Source organism: Zootoca vivipara, chromosome Z (genome assembly GCF_963506605.1).
Source record: "Zootoca vivipara chromosome Z, rZooViv1.1, whole genome shotgun sequence".
Taxonomy (NCBI): Eukaryota; Metazoa; Chordata; class Lepidosauria; order Squamata; family Lacertidae; genus Zootoca; species Zootoca vivipara.
In genome coordinates, this window is record NC_083294.1 from 43563227 (window position 1) to 43583304 (window position 20078).

Consider the following 20078-nt stretch of genomic DNA (forward strand, 5'->3'; position numbering starts at 1 on the left):
CTCACAGACTAAGGGCTAGGGTCTCGGAAGAGCAGGGCTGGGGAATCTTTTCTCGGGCCAAATACTAGATTCTCTTCTAGGTAACTTTCCAAGGCCCACATGCCAATGGTGGGCAGAGCTGGTGGCCAAAGTGGGTGGGGCAGTGGATGCAAATTTTACCTATGCAAAGCAGGTTGGTTTCTACACTTTCTTTCCCAAATGAAACCTGTGTAGGCAGGGAATAGAAGTGAGGAAAAGCATGGCAGTCTTTAGACCAGTCTTCGCCGATCTGGTGTCTCCCACCGTTCCCACCAACCCCAGCCAGCACAGGGGTCAGGAGAATTGTCATTCTGCAGCACCTGGAGGGTACCAGGTTAGTGGAGCTCACAGAGAACCCAAAGTGAGTTTTCACCATCTTGCCTTGTGAGTCAATAAAGTCTATAATAAACCCTATACACTGGAGTAGACCCATTTGAGTCAACTCTTAGGGGCTGAAGTCCCTCCAATAAAATATTTGAGGGCCCCCCGAAAATTGATTGGCATTGCCATTCAAATGGTGTGTGTGTGTGTGTGTGTGTGTGTGTGTGTGTGAGCTGCGTTTTGCCATCAATTATGCAGAGTGGTGCTTGATTGCCCCCCCCCCCCTAATATTTTATTCAAGTTGACACCCCTGATTAGACTCATCATCCAGAAGCACACCCATCTCCTCCTCAGCATTGCTGCATCATCAAATATCAACAACTCAGAAGGATAGAGAGGGGTAGGGGAAGACGGCCATGCTTCTCCTTACTTCTATTCCCTGCCTACGCAGTTTTCATTTGGGAAAGAATGGGATTATAAACTGAGTGTTTCTCAAATAAATGGAGCACTACTGCCATTTCCCCCTTCTTGATCCCAGTAATCCAAATATGTAGCACTTCAGAAGGAATAAGCTTGAAATCTCTGTCTTGGGGCCTATTTGCGCTATACATTTAAAGAAGTATTATACCACTCTAAGAGAGAGATGCTTCCCCCTCAAGGAGATGATTCCCCCTGGGAACTACAGTGGTGCCTCGCTAGACGAATTTAATTCGTTCCACGGGTCTTTTCTTATAACGAAAAAATTCGTCTAGAGAATCCCATAGGAATGCATTGATATTTTTTTTTGCCCATAGGAACGCATTAATTGAATTTCAATGCATTCCTATGGGAAAGCGCGATTCGCTAGATGAATTTTTCATAAAACGAATTCGTCTAGCAAGGCAAACTCCGCTCGAAAAATCCTTTCGTTAAGCGGAAATTTCATTAAGCAGGGCATTCGTTAAGCAAGGCACCACTGTATAGTCTGTTAAGGGGGCTGAGAGTTGTTAGGGGGGCTCTATTTACAGAGCTGTAAACCTCAGAGTGCCCTGGGAACAGGAATTGAGCGCTCTGGGAATTGTTGTTTTATGGGAGGGGAGTAGTGGAGAGCCTACAAACAACACTTAGCACCCTTAACAAGCTACAGTTCCCAGTATTCTTTGGGCGAAGCCATGACTGTTTAAAGTGGGCTGGTGGTGCTTTAAATGTATAGTGCACATGGGGCTTTAGACTAAATCTGTGAGCCACCTCATAGCTTTAACTAATTATTCTACTGTTGTGTTTATTATCATTTCCCCCTGAGGAAGATCTCCAGAGAATCCAGAAGTGTGTTGTGTTTTTTGTGACTTTTTGGTTGGACCTAATAGAGGTGTTACCAGCTGCTGACTGACTTTTCTTATTGATGTACATGGCTGCCTTTGTTCTTCTTAGTTTACTTTGTACTTTTTGCAAAACAGACAGAGTTCAATATCTACATTTGCACCAAACAGCAATACTCCTGTCTGCAGTAAGGCTGTACTTTTTGGTTATCTTAATTATTTAAGATTGCATTGGGGTAGAATGGTCCCACCTCATTAATTAATTAATTAATTAGTTTACATAATTCATTCCTTTTTTGTGTGCAAAGCTTATCTGCAATGGCATCAATAAACCAATAAGGTGCTATGTCAAGACTGAAGGGATTAGTGCAGGAGTTGCCAACCTTCTTAAGCCAATAGGTACATTTGGATTACTCAGCCTCCTCCCAGGAGAAACAGAATGAGAGAAGGTGTGCATGCACACTCATTGCTTTTCCAAGTGATCTGACTAAAAGTAGAATTAATCATGGGCTTTGAAAAGCACCTGTAAATGTCATGGCCCCAATTCAGCAGCTGCTAAGGCTTGTGGGTCAGGAGCTACAGACATTCCAGCCAAGGGACTCAGCGACATTAGTAAAAAACAAAGAAACCCCAGCGTTGTAAACATGCAACACCAGATGGCGCTGAAGAGCACAAAACTTTTCTAGGCAATTTTACGTGTGATTTTTCCCCCCTTTTGTTATAACGATTTAATTTATAACTTATTTATAGTATGTGTTTTCCCCTGTGTGTAGAACCACCCAAGGAATCAGACCAGGTGCAGGGCTGTGAGTCTGCTGGTGGAAAGCAGGAGCAGAAGCTGATGAACATGAGCCCCCCCCCCCACCAAGAGCCTCCTGCAGTGATGGCTGATGTCCAATGGGAGGGCAGTAAGCAGGGAGGCCAACAGTAGTCTAGTTTTGTCCCCATCCTCCTTGCTGCTGAGTCCTATAAGGGCAACACCAAGGTTGAGGAGGAGGAGGAGGAAACTGGCAACCAGCCCCAGCCCCTGGACTTGGATACAAGCAAGAAGGTAATCAGGAGGGCACTGGCTGAGGGCAGATTTGAGGTTGGTGGGGCAGTGTACTGTGTCCCATCTGCCCTAATGGACCAGTCTCTACCGACCTTCTGCATCTGTAGGGTCAGAGCGTGGACCCCCATGAGCACCTTCCCCCAAGGAACACACATACCCCTGTCAAGACCTTACCGGCCCAGCACTGAAGGAAGTGTACCAGGCCAGAGGGTTGGTCCTTTAAGAGTCACAAGGTGCTGGAGAGACCGCCTGGAACCAGAGGCTTAAAAGGGATTGGTCAGCTTCAAACCTCCACCAGGGCAAGCTGCCCACTCAGAGTTATCTGTGGCTATGTATCTTTCTCTATGGAATATGTTACTGGACTAGACCGCGACATTAAAAATGAAACTACCAACTTCCTCCTTCACCTCTGTGTATTTCTCAAGGGAGAAAATGTCAAGCACCCTCAGATTCTCATGGTCAAGGGGGCAATGGAGTGGGGTGAGGAGCTCAGGGCTCAGAGGCTTCATGGGCACCAAGCTGGTTACCCCTAGATTACTGAAATGGTCCCCAAAGTCTGGAGTTTTGTTCCTGTAGGAGAGCTGGAACTCTTTTAAATTATCAGTCTTGGCTGTTGAACCACAGTTTTACTGCAAAGCTTGCAAAAGAACATGCGTGTTTATTTTGGGTGGTGATGTTGTAGCAGGCACTTATTGAGCTAAAGCGAAACTGCCATCTGATTGCAGGGTACATTATGCATCTACAAATGCTAAATTGCTAATGCCTTCTGATGCTTTTCTAATGTATCAGTTCAACAGTATTATACCACTCAGCAAGAAAATGATACCTTGAATCCATTATAGCTTGAATGATGGGATCCTATCAGGCGCCAAATATGTGGCTTCCAACAGTTTTAAAAGATAGCCATGTCTATATTGATTTTCACCAAAATAATAATGTTATGAGTTGCGTGGGGAAAGAGCAGTCTGTATGCCAAGACCCTTCTAATACCTGGGTACAGCAATTGTTAAAAATCTAAGGAAAGATTTTAGTTCCTAGAATAGCCAGGCTAGCTTCCTGGTAAGGTAATGGCCTAAATATGAGCTATTAAGGAAACAAAGGAAGTGGTTCGGTGCCAGAAAACAAATGGGTGGACCCTCCTTCCTTAACTCAGTGGTAGTTAAAAAGACAAAGGCTGGAAGTAGCAGGCTGGGAAGGCAGAGGGTCGGAGCCATGCTTTTTCTGTTTGAATCCAAGGTTGTGGCTATGGGAGAAGCAAGACCATCTTGGAGTCTTATTGCTGTGAACCCTCCCATCATAGGCTCAGATTGTATATGTGTGTAAATAAATCATATATTTTAATGACCACAGTCTCTGCTGTACTTCATTCTGAAGGAAACACAAACCCTGGGTAAGCGCCTGGAACCCCTGGAATCTCACACTGCTCAGAGAGTGGGGTGGGGTGCAACAGTATTTTAGCCTTTTAATCTCATCTTGCTAGATCTGAATGGTATGCACTTTTACTGATGAATCTGGCTGGTTCTGCAAACCTGAATGTACTGTCTTAGAATGCAATCCTATATCTGTTTACCTGGGAGAAAGCTCCATGGGGTTTACTTCTGAGTAGACAGGTCTAGGATTGCAATCTTAAGACTTTTAAAAGCTTTACATTCCCATTGAAGGGTTTCATCTCACCCAATTCAGCAGACACCGGCTGCTCCCCTGGTGCCTGCACACAGGTCTCTGAATTTTCCTGCATGTTTTCCTCCACTGCCAATTCCTCAGGCACTGGCTCTTCCTCTTGCATGTTCACACACACCTACAATTTCTCCCTCACCCCCTCTTCCACAACAGGCTCCCAGGGAGTGGAGAAATCAATCAGAAGCAGCTTATCAGTTCTAGCCACCACACATTTCCCCAATGTGGGTTCCCCCCCTTGTTTTCAGCTGCCCACCCACACTCTGGATCTCTTCGGCCATCCATTCCAGCTGGGTGCCTTGCAGCTGGGTCCTGGGTCACTCTCAACCCCCTGTAGCATCTCATTCAGCAGGACCCTCAACTTGCATGGAGCCACACCCTTCTCTCCAAGGAGGCCTTTCACACACTCTGCAGCTGCTTCACCTCAGCAAACTGTCGCTGGATCATGTGCTCAAGCCGCCCCATGTCTTGCTGGCTTCACTGCTTCATCTGTTGCTGGAGCTGAACTGCTCAAGGAGTGTTGCTGTTCCTTCTTCCACTTCACCTCTGGCACATCTTGGTCACAGGTCCCCTTCCAGGAAACACAAAACCCACTTCTCACACCAGTGTTGCATGACACCCCAATACCGAACAGTTGCAGATTTCCTTGGGTTTCAAGCACTTACCCAGGCTTCATGTTTCCTATGGAATGAGGTACAGTAGAGACTGTGGTTTCCTTATAATATATGGTTTCTTTACACATACATATGTACAAGCTGAAGCTATGATGGGGCAGTGGGGGGAGGTTGTTTGGTAGAATCCACAGCCTTGGATTCTAACAGAAATCAGCCATGGCTCTGTCTCTCTGGATTCCCAGCCTGCTTCTAGCTTCCAACTTCTAGATTTAAACACTTGCTGGATCCAGGAATTAGAAGGGTCTTGACATTCAGCCTACTCCCCTGCCCATCAACTCATAACACTATGGTACTCCAAACTACACCCCCCAAAAAAATTCCTCTCATTTTGAAATATACTGGTAAACTATGCTGTTAGCATGTTTGTAAATATGTGTTAAATCTATCTGTTGAAAGAGTCACACACATATACACACTGAATGTTTTGTCCCATGTGGCGAGTTTTGTGACGTTTTGAATTCAAAATGGTGCTGTTTTTAATGCGGTAATTTATTTGTGGTTTTATGGCACTTCATTCTTATACACGTAATAAGTGCTGATAGCATGGCAAGAGCATTAAAATGCTAAGTTTCCAAAGTAGTTTACAGAACTTTGCTTTATAACAACCTGCGGAGGTACTTTTGAAAAACGGGTTGTGAGCTGAATCTGGTGTGGCTTGTGATACTAAATATTGGCCTTCTACTACCTTTTAACTATCCTTACTCTTCCGGACAACAATTCCTATGCAAACTGTTTTCAGATTTGTGCTGCTGGGCTTCCTTCTTTGTTTTTAATTCTAGAAAACAAATTCAGAACAATACCTTAGGATGATTATATTCCCCCGCCCAACCTTACACCACCATGAGATGATTATTTTAAGGAACTGAAGACATCTAGCCCCTGGCTAAATTATGCAAGCTTTGTTGTGTTTCTTATCCACTGAACATAATCTGCAACTCCAGTGAAGACATCATAATCGCCCTTCAATGCACACTCTTCGCAGCTGCTCGCTATGCCTGTTAGGAACCAGGTGCCTTCCACATCTATGGCATAAGGGCCTCCACTGCCTCCCTGGTGCGTTTTCTTAGCTGTGGCAGAGACACCAGCACAGAACATGTTTGGCAAGAGGGTAGACTCGTTATCCCTCTGACAAGTGGTCTGGTCAACACGGTGCACCTTCAGAACCTGGAGGACACTGGCTCTTTTTCCTTGGTCCTTTGGTCTCCACCAACCGCTCACCGTGCCTGATCCATGCTGCAGAAGGTTGTTTGTGAACTTCTCACCCGCAAGGCAAATCGGGGTGATGTAATGGTTCAGCTGCAGCGGTGAATCCAGCTCAAGAAGTGCAATGTCATTGTGGTACTTGTGGGTAATGTTGTATGCAGGGTAGCGAATCGCCTTTACCACCCGACGTTGTTGTTCAGTGTGGTCGAAAGCATCCATTTTGTGCTCACCTGATGAAAAAAAGAGCGATTGGATATGCACAGGTTCTTTAAACGGGAAATTTGGCATTCCGGACATACACTTAGTTTTCAACACTGCATGCTCCAGGCTGCGTCAGATTAAAGCAATGATTCCAGCACTGAACTCAAGGCACCAGTGTTAAGTATACAATATATAATGAAATGGAAAAAAATAACTCTACAATGTGTCTGTGTTGAACTGTGAAGCATTGCATGGATAGTTCTGTTGAAGAGCAGCCTAACAGGTTAATCATTAGAGTGGCTGCATCACGGGGCTTTATCTCTGCTGGCTCAGTCACATGAAAGAGATACTATTACAGATCTGTGTATATGCTAATCTGCGGGCATCCATCTTGGTTGTGTGAGTTCTTTGTTTTCAAGCAACTGGAGAGAATGGATATATTAATTCTGTTCTTCAGTAAATCAGCCTCAGGCTAATGGACTGGATGCAATATATTTATAATCAAGATACTTATTTCTTTTCAGCTACTGTTGATCAGGATCATAGAATGGTAGAGTTGGAAGGGACCCTGAGGATCATCCAGTCCAGCCCCCTGCAATGCAGGAATCTCAGCTAAAGCATCCATGACAGGTGGCCACCCAACCTCTGCTTAAAAACCCTCCAAATAAGGAGAGTCCGCAACCTCCCAAGGGAGACTGTTCCACTGTTGAACAGCTCTTACTGTCAGAAGCTCTTACTGTCAGAAGTTTTGTTTAGTCAGAATCTCCTTTCTTGTAACTTGAAGCTATGGGTTCAAGTTTGATTGTCTTTTGAATATTTTAAGATATCTGTTTCTTATCAACAATTTAGATACTTTGCTTAGTTTTTTATGGGCTGCTTAGAGGTTGTCTTACAATGAAATGACACATTAACGTTGTTAAAGGAAAATAAATAGACGGACATGAATAATGATCCTGAGGAAAGGGCATGCACTTAGTACATGCTCAACAGCATTCTCCCTACCCCACCCCCAAAGTCTAGGAACAGAGTAAGGCCCCCAAGAAACCTGTATCCAGCTTTCTCATTCTTCCAGCCCTCCTGGTTTGCTCTGAGAAGCCTCCCTGAGACTCTAAGCAAAAATGCAGCCAAAGGTTGTTCCAGCCACACCTCAAAGTTGCTCTATCACTTACCTGCCACAACAGTGTGTAGCCCATAGTCAATGCAGTGTGCTGCGGTGGCAATCCACTTCTCATTGATGATTGTGCCACCACACAGTTCTTTTCTCTCATAGCTGAGCATATAAACCTGTGAGCGAAAAAAACCAGGATGAGATCAGGATCGACCCATTAAAGCATATATGCAGTTACAGTCCAATGGTAGTGTTAATGGCAGCTGCCCCTAGAGGGCAGCAAAGGCTGGATGGTGCAGCAGCACACTGAAATTTGCAAAGAATAAATGGAAGAGTACTCAAACAAAAGACTTTTTTTTAAAAAAAAAACCCAGAGAGAAATACAGTAGCAGGTTAAGTGTATTTACTTATATCTCAAGTGCCTTTGCCTACATGCATAGAAATCAAAAATCAGGAAGGCTTGAGTGAATGTTTCAGGATGCAATCCTATGCAGATTTACAAAGGTAATGGTAAAGGGACTCCTGATCCTTAGGTCCAGTCGTGACCGACTCTGGGGTTGCGGAGCTCATCTCACGTTATTGACCAAGGGAGCTGGGTCATGTGGCCAGCATGACTAAGCCATTTCTGGTGAACCAGAGCAGCACACGGAAACGCCGTTTACCTTCCCGCTTGGAGCGGTACCTATTTATCTACTTGCACTTTGATGTGCTTTCAAACTGCTAGGTTGGCAAGAGCTGGGACTGAGCAATGGGAGCTCACTCCGTCGCAGGGATTCGAACCGCTGACCTTCTGATCGGCAAGCCCTAGGCTCTGTAGTTTAACCCACAGCGCCACCTGCGTCCCCCTTTGCAGATTTACCTGGCAGTAAAGTGAAGCAACTTAGTTAAAATGTAGAATTCTCTCGTGCAAGAGGCTGTGATGGTAGGGTATGTCATTTTAGGTAGGGAAACTTAATTTCTTCCAATTTCTTCAGTGAGGTGTCTGAAAAATATGTTTTTGGGTGTGAGGAATTCAGTTTTGCTGTTATTTTTGTGAGTGGCCAAGTCTACATTTGAGGAAGAAGCACATAAACTGCTTTCAGAAAACCAAAGAATTTTAATCTGATCTTCTGAAAATGTCAGGTAATGCTAAACAACAGCAACAATTTACTTGCAAGTATTTGGCAATCATTTTAATGATTTCTATGCAATTTTACACACATTTTACTTGTCAAGCAAAACTAAATTATATTAATTTGACCAAAATAACCTTTGAATTCCAAAGTCATGTTACAACTTTTTTTAGCATCCATCATTTTTGGAATTTGAAAGTTGAATATTCAACTGGTCTTATATAGGCACTAACTTGGATTTCAAATTCTCTACCACCCTTTATCAAAAGGTCCCAGGGCGGGTTCAACATTAAGAACACATTTTACGGAGCATAATTAAAACAAACATAAAAAGCATAGTAATATATAGCATAGTAATAAAATAATAATCATAGTAACAGTCTCCCTTACCCCACAACTTTAACACGCCATAGATTATTTAATGGCCAAAGGCCTGGGTAATGTTTTGCCAGGCACCTAAATGTGTATAATGAAGGCACTAGCTGAGCCTCCTTGGGGAATGCATTCCACAGATGGGGAGCTACTGCAGAAAAGGCCTGTTCTCATGTTGCCAGCCTCCAGACCTCTCATGGAAGAGGCACATGAAGAAGAGCTTCAGAGAATGATCTCTAGGTCTGGGCTGGTTCATATGAAGAGAGGTGGTCCTTGAGGTATAGCAGTCCTGATTTGTTTAAGGCTTTATAAGTGAGCACCAGTACTTTGAATTGGGCCTGACATTATATGCTCAAACTGTCTTGTTCTGGTGAGCAATTAAATTCTGCACCAGCTGGTTTCCGAACTGTCTTCAGGGGCAGCCCCATGTATAATGCATTGCAGTAATCCAACCTCCTTCGGCATGTGGTTCCCAGACGATTGCCCAGAAGGGAATGTGGCCCTGAGACTGAAAAATGTTTCCCACCCCTTTAACTAGAGGGAACGGTTCTCCTGCAGATTGCCTGATGTGGGCCTTCTATAGCCACCACATTTGCAAAACATCGAACTCTTGTTGCATTACCTGCCACGGAACTTCCCCCTTCTTGCTGTTTGTGTTTATTGGCCCGGGAGGCGTTGGTCCCACAAGAGCAATCTGGGCTTTATTGACAGACACTTCTCTGGGGTCATTGGTAGCATTGCTGCTTCTGTTGTTCATTGCCTCTGGAGCTCCAATCCTCCCGCATGGAAAGGGCACTGTGGAGAAACTACAAAATCACTCATGCACTGGAAAGTAGGCTCCGGTGCACAAGCACACCTGCTAGAATTTGAGGATTAGCCTTTCCTTGATGTGAGGCTGCAGCTGCAAGCATCACCGGCTCATTCGTGTGTCCGCTTTTGGAGGGTAATCCATAAACTTGAGAATGTGCTTTATGTTAAAGTGGACCGTTGGATCAGGTCCATATTGACCGGCAACAGCACTCCAGGAATTAAGACAGGAGGCATTTCCAGCACTCCTAGGACATGATGGGGAATGAACATAGGACTTTTGCCTGCATCACAGGTGGTAGAGCCTTTCTCCATTTGTCCATTGGGTTCAGGATTGCCTCCACTGACTGAGACATACAGTAGTAGGATATACCAGAGATTGAAGCTGGCACCTTTTGAATGCAAGGCAGGTGTTCTATCATGAACCAAAGCAGCTCACAACAATGCCGGAAAAGAATCCAGTAGTAAGGAAATCCATTGCAGCACATTGCAAGATATAAAATAAGCATGGATTCAACAGGCTGTCTCACATTACAGTATACTGTACTGCATACCACCAAGACTGGGCAACCCACTAGCAATTCACACTAAAGTTTATTGATAAACATAACAAGACAAAAGTCTAAATTAATAGCAAAATAGTACACCAGCCTGAGATCTAAGAAACATCCCCCTCCCGACTTCTCACTTTTTAAAAAGGCTTCTTTAGCGCTTCATGAAGAGGCAGGAAAAACTAAAGCCTCCTCCCCATCCCATCCCAGATGCAACTGACTAGTGAACCTTCTGGTATGACAACTGCAGGTAGCTATTGGCTAGTACCCATTCCACCCAGATTTGGATAGTCTGCACACAAATCCCTCACCTGGAGGGATTTCAATGGAACCTGTTCCCACATCAGGTTTGGAGTTTTATTCCACTAAAAGGGTAGAAGATTCATAGGTCAAACATTACTAAACAGTGCTCAAATTTTTTACCTGTTGGTTCACAACTCTTCTGGTCTTCCATCAGTCTGTACCCAGGAGCACAGGAACAGACTGCCCTCCCTGTAGGGCCATTCTCACATATCTGCTTGCAACCTCCATTCTTCGCTGAGCATGCAAGGTCTGATGGGGGGAGGTTTGAAATTAAATTGAATTTTACTTGAAACTTGCCAAAATATAAGAACATACTTGTGGCATGAAACAGGTACAACAAGGATGCCCCCAAATCAACCAAATTTTTGATCTGGTTAACACTGGCATGGTAATCTCATGATCTCCATTTAAAACTTGCATTTCATTCTGTTGGCTCAAGGCAACATGCATCGTTCCTCCTCAATTTTAACCTCACAACAACCCTGTAATGTAGGGCTAGTCAGTGTGGTGCCCTCATCATCTCCAGCCAGTGTGGCTGATGGGAGTTGGAGTCCAATAACATCAGAAGAGCAAACACTTTATTTGTGGACAATGCTTTAAGAGACTTTGATAACCCAAGATTGTGGGAATTCAGATTGGGTCCTCCAATCAGTAAGGTCTAAAACCACAGCATACAGGTGTCATAGGTAGTGGATCAGACCCTTACTGCAAAAGTACACCCCACTCCTCCTCAACTTTATTGCATCATCATATCACTGAGCTCTAAAAAATGGTCTTATGCTGATGACATCATTGGCCACAGATCCACAGCCTGTAGTGTCGCGGCAAATTCAGAAGCGCAGGGTCCCTTTGTGATAGTCACACCCCACCACCTCAGAGCCACACCCCCTTCTAAGATTATACCATATTCTAAGACTATACAATAATCTTATAATTATACAATGATAATAATTAGGGATGCATTGCAAAATGATCAGTGCAGATAGCCATGTATTGCCTTTCAGATGGATCTACTCTTTTCTGCACAGGTAAAATGATTTGGAATGCTCCAATAACTTCCTTTGGAATGGCTTATGTTGTTGTTGTTTTAAGTTCCATTGAGCGTAGAAGAACTTGCACACCATTCTGTTGAAACTGAAGCACCTGATGATTTCAGTGTTCCTAAATACTCAGCTGTGGAGCAGGCAGAACAATTCCTCCTCGTGGCACTTCAAATATGAAACAACCACCCAGGACAGGTCCACCTTTTAGAATTGCTGCTCACTTTCTAGTGTGTTGTTACAGCCCTACTTAAAAAAATAACACCTTAACTTGTTTAGATTGCTATTATAATTATTATCAAAGGTAAAGGTAAAGGACCCCTGGACAGTTAAGTCCAGTCAAAGGCGACTATGGGGTTGTGATGCTCATCTTGCTTTCAGGCTGAGGGAGCTAGCGTTTGTCCACAGACAGTTTACCGGGTCATGCGGCCAGCAGGACTAAACCACTTCTGGCGCAATGGGACACCATGACGAAAATCAGAGTGCATGGAAATGCCTTTTACCTTCCTGCCGGAGCAGTACCTATTTATCTACTTGCACTGGCATGCTTTCGGATTGCTAGGTTGGCAGGAGCTGGGACCAAGCAATGGGAGCTCACCCCGTCGTGGGGATTCGAACTGCCAACCTTCCGATCAGCAAGCCCAAGAGGCTCAGTGGTTTATTTGTGGTTCCAGGTAACTGAGCACCCATTCCCCATTAACATACCAATCTCACAGTTCCTTCCTTCATATCCATCTAGGCACAGACATAGGTAGTCATTGGGTCGGCATTGACATGTTCCACCATTCATGCATGGTCTTGACTTGCATCCCTCGCCACCTTGGAAATCAAGATTCAATTGTAACTGTAACTAAGGATATCCATCAGTCATATTGTGATCTACAAATGGCTATCAATGCATTTTACCGCAGAAGCAAAAGATAAAAGAAAACACAGGGCAGTGAGTCAGGAGTAGCATGCCCCCCCTTCTCCTCCAGCCCCACTGCAAGGAGGACATTGGAAGTGTGGAAGTGTGCACTCCTGTTTAATGATAGCTATGGTTTAATGTCACATAAAAAAAGACAGCTGTGGTTGGCTTAAATGATGCCTATTGTCAAAAATAGTTCAAAGCAAAGCCATGGGAGATTGTAGCTATCATTGTTGAAATCCAGTGTGATGCTAGGCATATTCAATGTATTACTAAAGACCCAAGCTTCTTCCATGCGATAGCACAGTTCAGTGGTCTGTGGGCTGCTATTTGATGAACGCAGAATACTGCGGCAGCCTGTGTTAGCCTGGTTCGCTCCAGAAACTGTGGACCAAAAAACTCATTGGCCCCACACCATGCCAGCTGGGAGTGATGGAAGTTGGTGTCCAAACCATCTGGTTAGTGAACACATTTGGTGGGTGAAGGTAGTCGGGTTGGTGAAGGTAATCAAAGTCAGACAAAAGATACTGCTTACCGTAAGTGTATGTATTCCAAAATATGATCTACAAGAAAAATTATTAACATTAACCTCAATGGTAAATGCAGGCAGAGAAACAGCAAACAGGTTTATAGAACATTCATATTACTTTAGTATTGACATCCAGGCATTTCACAAGCATTTTGGCAGGTTCACACCATAGGTCAGCACTGCCCTTCTGTTCTGAAATATGTCCCAGAGTGGTTTAACAATCAATCCCTCTTCCAGAGAATTCTGGGAACTGGAGCTCTGGGAGGGGAACAGGAGCCTCCTAACAACTCTCAGCACCCTTCCCAAACCACAGTTCCCCTAATGCTTTGGGGGAAAGCCATGACTGTTAAGGGCTGCCCTGGTGCTTCAAGTGCCTGCTGTGGATGTGGTCCTAGTTGCGTTTAGTAAAGAACATTACAAACATTCCCACCCACCCACCTGCTCATTCGCCAAAGTACTCAATGACCAGCATTTGAGATCTCACGATTACCGTTTGCAAGTCGTCTTCAAAGACTTCTCTTGCTTCCTCATAATTGCATACTTCCTCAATACACTCACGCTCAAGGTTTCCTTGCAGAACTTCTTCCAGTAAGCCAGTATTGTGCCTCTTATGTCGGTGCAATAGAGCATTTGCCTCATTCTTGTTAACAAAAACTTAAACAGGAAAAGAAATTAGAAATCCACTGAGAAGGCTGCTTCCAATGCCATCCACCACCACCACCCCGTCCCTCGGAATTGCATGAGTGTGAGGGGGCCTCCCTGCCCTAATCATTGCATCACTGGTGCTGCTTCCAGCCCTGTATTCCCAATGCTACCAGGTGATGCCAGGAATTGAACCTGGAATGTCCAATGATCACATTCTAAAGTACAGCGGTACTTCGGTTTATGAACTTAATCCGTTCCAGAAGTCCGTTCTTAAACCGAAACCGTTCTTAAACCGAGGCGCGCTTTCCCTAACGAGGCCTCCCGCAGCCGGTGCCCTTCCGCTGTTCGGATTTTGTTCTTAGACCGATGTAAAGTTCATAAACCGGGACACTACTTCCAGTTTTGTGGCGTTTGTAAACTGAATCATTCTTAAAGAGGACTGTTCTTAAACCGAGGTACCACTGTAGTTGTGTTCTATGTTATTAATCAAGAACTGCTAGGAGTTTTTTTTAATTTTGTTTTCCAATGTAGTTTTTATTAATTAAAAAAAATCAGTGTGGCATGAGCAAATTTTTATCTTGACAGTGTGGGCAAGAGAAAAAAGTTTGAGAACTACTGCTTTACAAGTACATAAGAAGAGTCCAGCTGTATCAGACCAATGATACATCTAGTCCTGCATTCTGTTCTCACAGTGGCCAACTTTTGGAAAATAGCAACTAAATTCAAAAGCATTACTGCCTCTGATCGTAGAGGCAGAACATAGTCTTCATGGCTTGTGGCAACTGATTGCTTTATCCTCCATGAGCAGGCATGCCAGGCCCCTTAAAGTTCAGCAGTGTCCGTGCCCGCATGCTGTGGGCTATGCTTGTGCCAAGCATACAAGCCATGGGGCGTCCGCACAACACGTCCTCGTGCCCCACACTGTGCATGCATGATGTCGCCCGGACCCGTCAATCCTGCAGGTATTAACCCAAGTGCAGAATAAAGTTGTGAGTTTTGTACTAATGAAATGCATCGTGTAAAATGTAAATCTTACATTATGCTACCTGTACATCTCATGAGCAACAAATGCCACGGTTATAAACGCAGACCTGGAATAATCCAAGGACAGCTGTGAAGCTGACATCAGACTGACCATGTCTTTTGGGGTCCATTTTTTTACCCCATGCTCTGACTTAAGGTAATAATTAAACTTCTGATTGCCACCCATGGCTTATTTGCAAAAACTGAAGCACACTCTGTAGAGCCAGTTATATGCTCTTTAGTCCTGCCGACTGCAGCGAAAAGGGGCTCAACTCTCCTCATAAAAAACAAGGTTACTCTGAAATGCATAACTTTGCCTGGATCGCGTTTCTAGTTTGCATTATGCAGCCACAGACACATCCTTAAATGAATGGAATGGGAATGGAAAAGAAAGCATTTAATCATTAAATCAAATGTGCATATTATTTTTTACTCTGTTCCAAGGGACCTTCCTGATGCAAATGGGTTGCTGTCAACAAGGGTTTTTCAAATCTTGTTTTAATTTACCAGATTTTATCCAGAAAGGGAAAATAGAGGGGAAAGACGGGTTGACATTTTGATGTCAATGTAATTCCAGGTAGAACAGAGAACCCCGTGTCTCAAACCCTGGAGAGCTGGTGCTAAATGGACCAATGGTATGATTCTGTAGAAGACAGGTTCCTATGTACCTCATGGAACCAAATATTTTAAGGTGATCCCACACATAATATCCATTTGATCAAAGCCTTTCTCAACCTCCTGCCCTGCCCAGATGTTTTGAACTACAATCCCAATCAGCCCCAGCTAGCAGGGGAGTTGCAGTCCAAATCATCAGGGGGGCAACAAGCTGATATTATGAAGGCTGGTTTAATGAGAACTCCCTGCAGATGTTCCTTTAAAAAAATTACTCATTTGGCTTCATACTCCAAGATCAAAATTATTTTATTGATTAAAGGCATTGTCTCCTGGGGTAGCTCAGGCAGTGAAGCATAAGACTCTTAATCTCAGGGTTGTGGGTTTGAGCTCCACGTTGGGCAAAATATTCCTGCATTGCAGGGCTTGGACTTGATAACCCCCATGGTCCCTTCTTTTTTTTTAAAGAAACTTTATTTCAATTCTTTAAAAAGGTTACATAAAACCATAAACAGATAACTGATACAAAATAGACAAACTATAGAAATATAATCAAAATTAAACATAGCTGAAATTGGAGAAAAGAAAAAAGGAAAACGAAAAAAAAGGAAAAAAAAAAACCTTACAGAAAAATATTATGCAGCAAATAGTCCGGATAATCGATTATTAATTAGATATCTGTTAATAATATATCAATCCTATATCATAGTAAAAATATTAAGAAAAAGAAAAGAAAGAGGCAAAAAAAGAGAAAAAGAAAAGGGAGGAAAAAAAAGAGAGATAAAAATTGCTTCCTGTTGTTTGAGTACCGCTTTCCTTTACATATTTTCTTTTATCTCGCTTTACTTCAGTTATTGTTTATACATAATCTCCAACTCCCCTGTATATCTTTCAGTCTAAGCAAATCACCAAATCTACATTTAATCCTTCTTTTTTCAAAAAGTCCTCAACATACTTCCATTCTTTTTTACAAATTTGTCTGGGGGTATTTCGGATTGCTGCTGTCATTTTTGAGAGATTCATAAATTCTACTAACTTCTCCTGCCATTCTAAAATAGTCGGGGTTTTCTCCCCTTTCCAATGCTGTCCAATTAGGAGTCTTGCTGCTGCGGATGCGTAGAGGAGGATGTTTTTCCTGTCTTCTGGGATATTCTCTGGTACCATGCTTAATAGAAATAACTCTGGTTTTTTTCAAATGTTATTTTTAGCATCTTTTTTAACTTTTCATATACCAGATTCCAGAATTCCCTAATTTTCTTGCACTGCCACCAACAATGATAATAGTTTCCTATTTTTTCATGGCACTTCCAGCATTTATTCGAGCTTGTTTTATAGATTTTCGCAATTTTCTCTGGAGTGAGATGCCATCTATACATTAATTTTAACATATTTTCTTTTATTCTTGCACAGGCCGTGAATCTCCATCCCTCTTTCCATAGTTTCTCCCATTGGTTGCTGTAAATGGGTCTCCCAATATCTTGAGCCCATTTAATCATGGTTGTTTTAACTATTTCATCTTTCATCTCCCATTCTAGCAAATGGTTGTATAATTTTGCCAATGGTTTTTCATTATTTTCTATCAGAATTTCTTGCAATTTAGATTTCCCCTCTTTAAACCCAATTTTTCTATGTTTTTGGAATAGGCTCTGTATTTGACAATAATGTAGCCAGCTTGTGCAGTGCTCTTTCATTTGCTGATATGTTTTTAATTTTAATTGTCCATTCTCTTTTATTAATAATTCCTGGTAGGTTGCCCACTTTCTTTCTGTATTTTTGCTAAATAATGAGTCATCTCTGGGGGGGGAAACCCACCACGGAATTTTGGATTCTAAGATGTCTCTATTTTCCCTCCATATCTTCAATAGTGGCTTTTTAATGACATGATCTCTAAACTCTCTATAACCTCCTTTCCCTTCCATCAAGTAAGCATGCCCCCCCCCCTGGTCCCTTCTTTTCTCCAAGGAGCTCAGGGTGGTGTACATGGTTTTTCTCCTCCTCCTCCTCATTTAATCCCAACAACAATCCTGTGAGGTGGGTTAGGCTGAGAGGCAGTGATAGGCCCAGGGTCACTAACTGAACTTCCTGGCAGAATTGGGATTTGAACCCTGGTCTCCCAGGTCCTAATCTGACGCTAGACTACACTGGCTCTCAGAGTTCATTGTTCTTCATTATTATTAGTCTACATTTTAGCTATGACTTCAAGTTTACGTGTAGCTGCTTCCTTCTTCCTTGCATATCCGCCCCCCAAGTGGGTCTATTTTAAATCCGTACTCTAATAGAGACAAAGACCACATCAGATTAGAAATATCTGTTCTTTGGACCTGGGAAGAAATCCTATGCAGCAGAGCGGGAGTTACCTCTGATGAAATGTGTACAGATAACAACTTCAATCCCTGTTCTGTGCTATTGAAGGGGGTTAAAATTGTGCACGAACTTCCTCTGCCTGACTCTGCCCAACTCTTATCACATTCAGGTGGGTAGCCGTGTTGGTATGACACTGTCGAAATAAATAAATAAATAAATAGTCCAGTAGCATGTTTGTGTGCATGCACACGAAAGCTTATACCCAGAACAAACTTAGTTGGTCTCTTAAGGTGCTACTCGACAATTTTTAAATCTATTTCAACTCTTATCAGGTCATTGGGAAGGGGTTGGGGTGGGGAGTTCTGCTGCCACAGAAGCTGCCATGAATTCACCAAGCCCATGGCCAAGTGACCTGTCTCCCTGCAAAGCCCACAAGTGCTAACTGTTGCTGGGTACCCTTCTTATGAGTTCTTAGTCTTTAAAGTGAATTTGGACCCAGGGCCGACTTAAGCATGTCGGGCGCCCTGGTGCCGTAGTGCGGAGATCGCTCCGGCGCCCCCGCTCTGTTTCTTGCCGCGGCTGGTGGGTGGGCGCCGCGCCCCACGCCACCCAGCCTTCCCCTAGAGCTGGCCCAGTTTGGACCAGTGACTCTCCTTCAAATAGAGCACTCGTTCAAATAAAGGGTGCTCCTCCGTAAAGCAGGACATATTACCACCCTGCCAAGAACCCACTGGATCCTAGCACACGATGTAGGTATTAAGTAGCAAATAAATTAATAAGTAATAATAATTGCCAGAAGAAGATACCAGCCTCTCTGCTGGGCTGGCGGTGGTGCAACAGAAAAGCTGCCCCCTCCTTCTGCCCTGATAGGCAGGGACCAGCAGAGCTCAGCTTTAGGTGTGGCTGCGACTATCCCAGGTGTTTCTAGGGCCAGATTATGCCAGTTTAGGATTCCTCTAGCTCAGGGGTCAGCAAACCTTTTCAGGAGGGAGCCGGTCCACTGTCCCTCACACCTTGCGGGGGGCCAGACCCACCCTCTCCCAAAAGCACCCCCCAAACCCCAAAGGACCCCCTCTGCTGCCACTCATGCCACAGCTGCCAACGCTGCCTTGTCTCCAGCAGCATTGTCGCCATCCTCAGCCTTGGCCAGGGGTCCGCGGGGCGCATAGCCCATGCCACTGGCCTGGGTCCGCTGCCGCCACTTCCTCCCGCTCAGCTCTTGGCCATACGCGCCCGCCTCAGCGGGAAGGAAAAGGCATCGCCCAGAGGCGTCCACAGCTTTGGATTTGCTGGAGGAGCTTCTTGCAGCTAATCCGAAGCTGCGCAAGCGTTGCAGAAATCAGTCCCCGCATGGCAAGGCCTCCGCGCAGCGCCAGTTTAGCGCAGGGACTGACCGAGCAGGCAGCAGGGTCTGCAAGGTTTGCAGGCTGGATTAATGAGCCCTGATCTAGCTGTTAATGAAAATTGGGTCCTTCATGATACTCCTGTGGCGGGAGTATCTTTAGAAGATAGGATTTTAAAGATTTCATGCTGCTTGTAAATGTTTTGTCCCTTATCCGATGTCGGAGCTCCTCTCTCTTTTCAAGTCAGAAGAAGCACAGGTGGCCAGTTAGCTTTAAAATGAACTAACCTGCACATTCAGCATAGAGGTGGCATCCTAGGAGACAGGCAGCAAGGGTGAAGAAGCTGATTGCCATCTTCTTAAAAGCACCACGGCTGGTTTGCTAATGAATTGTGGACTGGGATGTCTCTTGGTTTAGGGGTCCGAAGTGCAAGTACATATTTGTTTTGATTTTGGCTTTACTCCAAGGTCATATTTAAATTTATGGTCACTGGATAGACATTTCTGAAATGGTTGCCGCTATGTAAAAAGTTATTTCATTTTGGGCTCAACCCTCAGTTCATTTCTTACTTTATGGTCCCTGAATGAACATTTCCAGGTGGTGCTGATTTATGCCCAAATTAAGTAAACTACAGTTTAGGGCGTTGGATTATGAGAGGAAGATTGGGGAGGTGGGGGAATGACTAAGGCCCCAACCATACCAGACCATCAAAGTAGTATCATATCACTTTAAATAGCCATGGTTTTGCCCAGGGAATCATGGGAACTGTAGTTTGTTAAGGCTGCTGAGAGCTGTTAGGAGACCATGATCCCCCCCCCTAGAGAACTATGGCTCCCAGAGTTCCATGGTAAGAAGGATTGTTTAACCACTTCAGCAGGAGTCATAATTATTATTTGTTTTCTGTGTATGCGGATATGCAAATGTGAGAAAACAAGGAAAGCAAATAATTTGTTGGATGCAAACACAGATAGAACCAATA

At 44.0% G+C, this 20078-nt stretch overlaps 2 protein-coding genes across 2 annotated transcripts in view; one reads left to right on the plus strand and one right to left on the minus strand.

Moving 5' to 3' along the window:
* The window catches only part of ATP11C (ATPase phospholipid transporting 11C), an 895731-nt gene that overhangs the window by 225485 nt on the left and 650168 nt on the right, over positions 1-20078 (plus strand). The window lies entirely within an intron of this gene.
* On the minus strand, positions 5511-19501 carry LOC118090360 (coagulation factor IX-like). The gene is made up of 8 exons (XM_035126015.2): positions 19387-19501; positions 13663-13826; positions 13179-13206; positions 12442-12555; positions 10817-10945; positions 9658-9830; positions 7613-7727; positions 5511-6472 (listed from the first exon to the last, which is right to left on the minus strand). Exons 1-8 carry the CDS (start codon positions 19451-19453, stop codon positions 5928-5930), a joined length of 1335 nt encoding a protein of 444 aa, XP_034981906.1. The 5' UTR covers positions 19454-19501; the 3' UTR covers positions 5511-5927.